The sequence below is a fragment of the Meleagris gallopavo genome, chromosome 3, assembly GCF_000146605.3.
Source record: "Meleagris gallopavo isolate NT-WF06-2002-E0010 breed Aviagen turkey brand Nicholas breeding stock chromosome 3, Turkey_5.1, whole genome shotgun sequence".
Classification (NCBI taxonomy): Eukaryota; Metazoa; Chordata; class Aves; order Galliformes; family Phasianidae; genus Meleagris; species Meleagris gallopavo.
This window is the reverse complement of record NC_015013.2, coordinates 174,400-182,811: the sequence shown is the minus strand read 5'-3', so window position 1 is coordinate 182,811 and position 8,412 is coordinate 174,400. Positions and strand designations below refer to the sequence as shown.

Sequence of the window (8,412 nt, the reverse complement as noted above, 5' to 3'; positions counted from 1 at the left end):
GCTTGGTGTTGTCTGCAAACTTGCTGAGGGTGCACTTGATCCCATTGTTCATGATGCCAACAAAGCTCTTAATGGCACCCGTCATGGCACACATCCCTGAGGAACACCACTCGTCACCCATCTCCAATCGGACATTGAGCCATTGACCATCCAGACAATTTCTTATCCAGAGGGTGGTCCACCCATCAAATCCATTTTTCTCCAATTTGGTGACCAGAATGTCATACAGGACAGTGTCAAACACTTTGCACAAGTCCAGGTAGATGATGTCAGTTGCTCTTCCTTTATCCCTTGATGTTGCAACTCCATCGTAAAAGGCCACCAACTTTGTTAGGCCTGACTTGCCCTTGGTGACGAGACACTAGTTACCACCCATCACCCCATCTTTATTTTCCACTTGCCTTGATAGGGCTTTAAGAAAGATCTGCTCCATGATCTTGCCAGGCACAGGTGGGAATGACTGGCCTGTGGTTCCCTGGATCTTCTTTCTTTCCATTCTTGGAAATGGGGATTATGTTACCTCTCTTTCCAGTCAGTGGGAACTTCACCACACTGCCAGGACCTTTCAAATGCAGTGGATGGCATCTTGGCAACTTCATCTGCCCGTTGTCTCAGAATCCATGGATGAATCTTGTTGGGTTCATGGATTTGTGCACCTTCAGGTTCTTTAGGCAATCTTGAACCTGATCTTCACTTACAGCAGGCAGATCTTACTTCCTCTCATTCTTACCTTTCCCTTCTGCAACTTGGGCTCTGTGGCTAGAGTTCTTGCCACTGAAGAGTGAGGCAAAGAAGTCATTGAGCACTTCAGCTTTCTCCGTATCCCTCATGAATAGGTCTCCAGTTTCCTTCCAGAGAGTGCCCACATCTCCCCTGGCCCTCCTTTAATTACTGATATATACCTGTAGAATTTCTTCTTGTTCCCCTATTTTGTCCCTGGCTAGACTTAATTCTATCTGGGTTCTACCTTTCGTAACCTGATCCCTGGCTGCTTGGACAACTTTTTTGTAGTTCTGCCAGATAACCCATTCCTGCTTCCACTCCCTATAGACTTTCTTTTTGTGCTTGATTAAGTCTAGGAGCTTCTAGTTGATCCACAGATCCTGGCATTCTTGCCTGCCTTACTTTTTCTGTACTTTCTATAGCATAAGGGAATTTTCAGTAGCTATTTATGAGTGTGCACTTATAACAGCAAAGGTCTATATCAGATGTCAATATAATACTAAATCAAGCACTGAAAGCTTTTTTTGTTCAGTTTAATGTCACTGGATGAAGTATTCAATGATTTCAGCCAATTTCTATTTTTTACACTTTGGAAATTTTTTTATTTTCATCTGTCCCCACAGGCAGAAGAAGAGAGAGATGATATGGAGAGAGTCAAGCTGGATAATAAAAGAATTCTCTTCAACCTACTGCCAGCACATGTTGCACAGCATTTTCTTATGTCTAATCCAAGGAATATGGTAAATCAAGATAAACTTTAAATATAAAGTGCTGTATGAACTGTCTTTTGTAGCATGGGTCACCTTTCAACTGTTCGTTTTCAAGAAAAGTTTCTACTTTTGAAATTTCATTCAAGACAAAATAAATGGCTTTGTAAATACTTGCATGTGGGAATTTGTTTGGATTACATCTTTCTCTGCAGTGTCCTCCTTCTCTGAAGAAACTGTTGCAAAAAGGGTAACGGTATTTTGTATCATTCAACATCAGTGCAGCTGTGGGGTGACTTAAGTGCAGCCTTCCAGTACCTAAAAGGAGCCTATAAACAGGAGGGGAGTCAACTCTTTGAAAGGGCAGATAACAGCAAGACAAGGGGAAATGGTTTTAGGTTGAGGGAGGGAAGATTTAGGTTGGATATCAGGGAGAAATTCCTTACAGAAAGTGGTGAGGTGCTGGAATAGCTGCTCAGAGAGGCTGTGGATGCCCTGTCCAGCCCTGGAGGTGTTCAAGGCCAGGTTGGATGGGGCCCTGGGCAGCCTGGGCTGGTGTTAGATATGGAGGTTGGTGGCCCTGCCTGCAACACGCAGGTTGGAGCTTGATGATCCCTGAGATCCCTTCTAACCCAAGCCATTCTGTAATTCTTTGATTCTGTGATTCTATGATTCTATGACTCTCCATGCAAATCACTAATTTCTTTTTGAATTGAGTTAGAATACTCAAATTTATCATAGTATTTCATAATCTCAGTTTCAAAGCATGAAGCTTCTTTAGGAACCACTCTAATTCTGTAAATACATTCTGTAAATACCAAAGCCAGCCTTTAAAGATTAAAATAGGGAATTTTTCACACTTCAAAGTCTGTAACGATGAAGTATGCTGGTTGAAGAAGGTCTCACAGGCCTTCTTGGAGAGCAGCTGCAATATCTGCAGCAATAGTGTAGCCATAGTGGCCACAACACTTATAAACTATGTGTCTCTGTGTTTTGGAGTTTGAAACAATGTATTTATGTCACTCCAAAAGTAACGCCTCCTATTTATTTCCAAGGAAACTACAGCAGATATGAAGAGCATAATGACACTACTTGAAAGAGCAAATACCCAGCTACAAAACACTATTTTTCAATAGTTATGCCATTAGATACGCATTTCTGCCTGTTATTAACAAGGACTTGCATGCCACACTTGCAAAAATCTGCACCGGTGGAAATGACACAGTTTCACAGCTGCTACTAACAGCATCATTTCTAAGAAAAGTTGCTCACACAGTCAATCTTTCACTGACTCAAATACATGGAAATCAAAAGGTGCCAAATATGGTAGTTGTGGTAGAGGAGTCCAGCCAAGATTGGCAGAGTGCTCCTTGGTCTTCAAACTAGGATGGGGCCTGGCATTACAAGAGAATGTTGCAAGAGAAAGGTTTTCTTATTCTCTGGCCTTACTCTGGAAGTTCACACCTTCAACTTAATTAGCATTGTGTAAACAGTTCCCTGGTTTTAATCCACCAATTCATGCAGATAAGCTGATGCAAATAAGCTCTTCATTTCATGGTGTGACAGCCGTGCATGACAATCCAGAACGTGGCTTGTCTTTCACATTGCTGTTGCCACTGCTCCAACATACCACCAACTTCCTCATTGTGCCAACATCCACCATTTGGTTTCCGTAATCATTCAGTAGATGTTTATGAATGTCAGTGGGTGCAAATTTTTCTACACAGAGGAATTCATTTACATATCTCTGTTTTGTATGCATTTCTATTTTAGATGCTATTTTGTCAGACTTCCCCTTTGTTTCCATCTGTCACAAGGTAACAAAATTTAATGGAATATTGGTGGGAAAGGTCAACCCCTACTGCCATACCACCAGTATCTGCCTCTAATGTCATATGCCAACATAATAAAACAGGAGGCATTACTTTCAGAGCAGTTCTTGTATTTGATCCAAACCACAGACCTGAGTCTGCTTTCTGTTAGCTCTATGAATTCTTAAGTAGAAGCCTTCATAGACAGCAAAATTATACTCTTACTTCCAAATATATGAGTCTGCAACTCTCAGAAAGAGGTGAAAGAGTAAGGCTGGTTTTGTGCTGCAGGGTAAAATTCTTCCTTCTCCTATTTTAGCTATGAAACAATATTAATAAAATGCAGAGATATTTCCTATACAATAAAAATTCTAAAACTGTTCAGACTTTCCATTTGTTTCCATCCCTTCCTCCTTTAACAGGGGAGAAAAAATAAATAAATATAAGTGAAAATTAAAAATAATTAAGTTGTTTTAAATGGGTTTAATAGCTCAGATTTAAATTATATTTTGTGTTTTTGAAGGGAGAAAAATCTTGCCATTATTTTTCAATAGAACCGGCTTTCTCTCTAAATGGTGACTTTTGTAGTAGCTACCAAGGCAATTGCTTTTGCTATTTGGCTGTAAAATACATATAATAATGACCATGTCTGCTATAGATTAAACAATTTAAATAAAACTATATTTATTCATGTACTGCAGGACCTTTACTACCAGTCATATTCACAAGTGGGAGTGATGTTTGCTTCCATCCCAAATTTCAATGATTTCTACATCGAACTGGATGGTAATAATATGGGAGTGGAGTGTTTACGCCTGTTAAATGAAATTATTGCTGATTTTGATGAGGTAAGATTTAAACAATTTGTCTTTCAAGCATATCAGATCTACCAAACTTTTGTCTGCAGAAGTTATTTGCAATAATTCAGTGTACTTTGAACTACCTAATAAAACAGTACTGTTGACTTCATACTGGATTATAATGTATGTCCACAGGACTTCCCTCTAAAGCTCCTGATTTGTACTCATAAGTGCCTGAATCTGACCTCAAAGTCCTCTGATGTAGGAAAAGTATTAAAATGCAAGTTAATGGTGCAGTTTTTTTAATGACCTCAAAGTGAGCAAGTCTCGATCTATTAAACCTAGTATGGTTTAATTGGCTTGCATATATTTTCTGATAACTATGGTTTCTTGCCTAAAATATTATGTAATATTTAACAGTTTTATGTTTTAAACAAAGCTTATGGACAAAGAATGTTATAAGGACATAGAAAAAATCAAGACAATTGGAAGTACATATATGGCAGCTGTGGGACTTGTACCTACTTCAGGAACTAAGGTAAGAAGATTTTACATGACAGTTACTGTGGTGGAAGAGTTTTCCTCCAGTTTCCAAATGAACACCAGAAACACAACCAAAAATTACAGATAATTTGTTTTAGTTCTTTACAACAATTTAAATCTGAAATTCAAATGTCAAGCTGAAAAAAATATTCTGAAAGCCTATAAAGAAATATGGCTACCCTAGCAGTTACTCATGTGGCATTGTTTGGATTTGAATTCTTTGCAAGCTGGTGTAAAAAGCTCCCAAGTCAGAATGATAGGATTTTAAACGCAGCATCACAGATGTTCTTGTAGAATGCAGAGAGGGGGGAACTCTAAATGTAGTGAACTGTTGTAAAATAACAAAAGATTGTTAAAACGTGATTATTTTTCTCCATTATTTTGAAATTTAGGAGCAAAATCCTATCACATCTAGGAACATAGTGCTATGTACATTATTACGCATCACCATGATCCTTTCAAATTACATATTCTTCATCTCTACTGCTAATATTTTTCTTATTCCTTTAATTACTTGGCAATGAAAAAGATCAAAATCATTTCAGACCAATAGTACTGGATACAGTTTTTCTGTATCTCCTTAATCCCTCTGTGTGTATTTCTAAAGCTTGATTTTGGATTTGGGTACAGCTATTTCCTAGATTTGCACGCAGCATCTGAGAGAATCACCTGAGCAGAATACTGAATATATTGTATATTGTACAGTGAGAATAAAAGTAACATGAAAGCAATCCATGCACCCAGTCTTTCCAGATTTTTGTGAGATCTCACCCCCCTTCACCAAATCACAGAATGTCTTGAGTTGGAATAGACCTTAAAGATTATCTAGTTCCAACCCTAATAGGCAGGGATACCTTTTACTAGATTCGGTTACCAAAGCCCCATTCAACTTGGCCTTCAACACTTCCAGGATCTACAGCTTCTCCAGGCAATCTGTTCCAGTGCTTCACTACTCTCCTCATGAATAATTTCTTCCTTATATCTAACCTAAGTCTACCCTTTTTCAGTTTAAAACCATTGCCCTTTGTCCTGTCACTTCACTCTCTTATAGAGCCCATCCCCATCTTTCCTGTAAACCACAGTTAGATACTGGAAGGACACTAGAAAGTCTTCCTGGAATCTTCTCCACTTTGACCTAAGTAACACCAGCCTTTCTTCACGGGAGAGGTGCTCCAGCCCTCTGACCTTCTTCATGGTCCTCCTCAGGACTCCAACAGGTGCATGTCTTCCTTATGCTGGGGGCCCAGAGCTGAACACAGTACTCCAGGGCTGGTTTCAAGAGAGTGGACTGGAGGGGGACAGTCATCTCTCTTGACCTGCTACCTACATTTCTTTAATGGTTACTGTATTCCAGTATACAATTGTTTTTTGGGGTTGTAACTGCAGACTGCTGCCTTGTTTTCAGTTTTTCAACCACCAACACCCTGATGCCCCTCTTCACAGGGCTGTTCCCTATCCATTCGTCATCCAGCCTGTATTCATGCTTAGAATTCCCCTGAGACAAGTGCAGGATGTTGCACTTGGCCTTGTTGAACCCCTCAAGCCTGTCAAGGTCCCTCTAGGTGACATGTGTCAATGACAGCACTCATATATAAACTTGAGGTTGCATTTCATCCTTCTGTCCATGTTGTTTATAAAGATATTAAATAACAGCAGTCTCAGTGCAGAACCCTGAAGAATACTACTCATCACAGATTTCCACTTAAATATTGAGCCATTGCCCATATTGCAACCATACAGCCAAGTCCTTATCAACTGAGTGGTACATCCATCAGAGCCGTGTCTCTCCACTTTGGAGATAAGGATGCTGTGTGGGAGAATGCCAAACACTTTGCCCAAGTCCAGGTAGATATGGATGTCTACTGATGTATGCATATATATGTGTTGTAGGAGTATACACACACACACAATTTAGAATTGAAAAATGAAGACAAAAACAAGATGGCCTGTGAACTTTCTAGGAACAACCATCTTTTTTAGGTGATAAAAAATGAAGGATGCATGAAAATCAACTATTAGAATCTCACTGGAGAATATTCGAAAGCAGCCTACTTTCTGGTTGGTAGATAGGGTGCTTTTTCTTTTTTTTTTTTAAATCATTCCTGAACTAGAAATCCAGGCATTAATAAAGGTCATTTCTAATGTTGTGTTTATGCTGAAAATGCTTGACTCCTTCATCCTACAACAGGCAGAAAATTGATCCTTTGATTTTTTTCTCACATGATCTGAGACAAACAGGCAAAAGCTTATTTGTGTGTCTACTATAAATGCTCTTTGAACTATAATCCTGAAAACAAGTGTGTTATTGCATAATTTTGGCAGCATATGTACCAAAACCTAAACATGTTTATCTCCAGTGCTTTATGGTTGCTAACTGAAGGGTCAGCTGAGTTAGTCCAGTACGAAAGCTACTGCTTTGAGTTAACGATAGTAATGCATTTTAAATCACAGCAGAAAGCCTTGCACAGGACTATGCCTTTTTTCTGAAATCTTGGGGCAAATTTTGATCTTTTCTGTACAAGTAGAATTACTTTTTTTACATTTCAGACTTCCCAAAAATCTAAAGATCTTTTATGAAGACAGACAACACTTTCAACTATAAATTTGGTTTTCGTTCTTCTGTAATCTCTTCTTACTGTCTGTGTGATGCGAGTGAAAATTGTTCAAGTCTTCTTGGCATTTTCCTGCTAGATCTTCAGCATGCAGCCATTTATTACAAACATGATGACTGTGGGTAGCTTACTATGTCCAGATGATCACTTCCAGATGTCCACACAATCCCTTGTCTGCCCTACAGAGCCAGCTGTGTTCATGGGAAACAACTGCAGACACAGAAGTTCCTTGTCTCCGTTCTTGAAAATGGTGTCCGAAATTCATAAGGAAATCTGCTGCAGCCTCTAGTTTTATGAGAGGTATTGCAGGAAATCAAAGCATGCATCAGGCAGCAAGAAACTGGAAGGAAAAATGAATAAAAAGAAAATTAAAGGATTGAATAAAGCTATAGACTTTTCCCTCTTTCAGACATCCAATATTCTTCACCTTCTCTGTTGGAAGTGCAGTCATGAACTCTAAATTTAATTCCTATTTTTCCTTTGTCTTTGTGAGTTGGAAACAAGTAGAGCTAGCTGACATTGCAAGAAACAAGTAAAGAAAATATTCCTCCTAAAACCTGGGATTTGCTATGGACTGGCTTTCATCATTTTTTGTTAATCATTTTGCTCTATTTTCTAAAAAATTTCTCAGCTGTATGAATGAGCCCTTTCAAACTGAGCCCAAAGGAGGCAAATAGCAACATTTCTCAGATTCTTCATCCACAGTCAGTTTAGAAAATCTCACTAACATGTCAAAAACCCAGTGAACTTTCATCTCACGCCAGCTGCCATAGCTCTATTGTGCAACACCCTACTGAAGGTAGACAGCCACTGACCCCGCATTTCTTTCACCATATCCTACCTTTAGCCTACTTCCATTTTGCAGATCTGTTCAAGAATTCCTATTTATTATTCAAATAACAGAACAACGTAAGAGCAACAATACTAAGTCAAGTCAAATGTCCATTCTAGTAACCTATTTTAAATGCTCCAAGAGTAGATATTGGAGTTACAGGACAAAAACGCAATCTGTTTCCACTTTTTAATGATATGCTGTGTAAGAAAGTCTAGAACTACAGCTAGTATCTTTTTACCAATTTGTAGCAATTATTTTTTCCATGAGTTTGTATAATTGTGTTTGAATTTAGCTAAAATTTTGAAATTTACAGTATCCTCTGAAAATTAATTCCACCATTTAATTAGACTGTAGGTGTAAAAAGTACTTACTTATATTTTG

General features: G+C 38.7%; 1 protein-coding gene across 1 annotated transcript; it reads left to right on the top strand.

Moving 5' to 3' along the window:
• Window positions 1-42: 42 nt before the first annotated feature.
• Window positions 43-5,989, top strand: LOC104910069 (adenylate cyclase type 1-like). The gene is made up of 3 exons (XM_010708211.3): window positions 43-1,463; window positions 3,943-4,089; window positions 4,481-5,989. Exons 1-3 carry the CDS (start codon window positions 1,260-1,262, stop codon window positions 4,670-4,672), a joined length of 543 nt encoding a protein of 180 aa, XP_010706513.1. The 5' UTR covers window positions 43-1,259; the 3' UTR covers window positions 4,673-5,989.
• The last annotated feature ends 2,423 nt before the right edge of the window (window positions 5,990-8,412 follow it).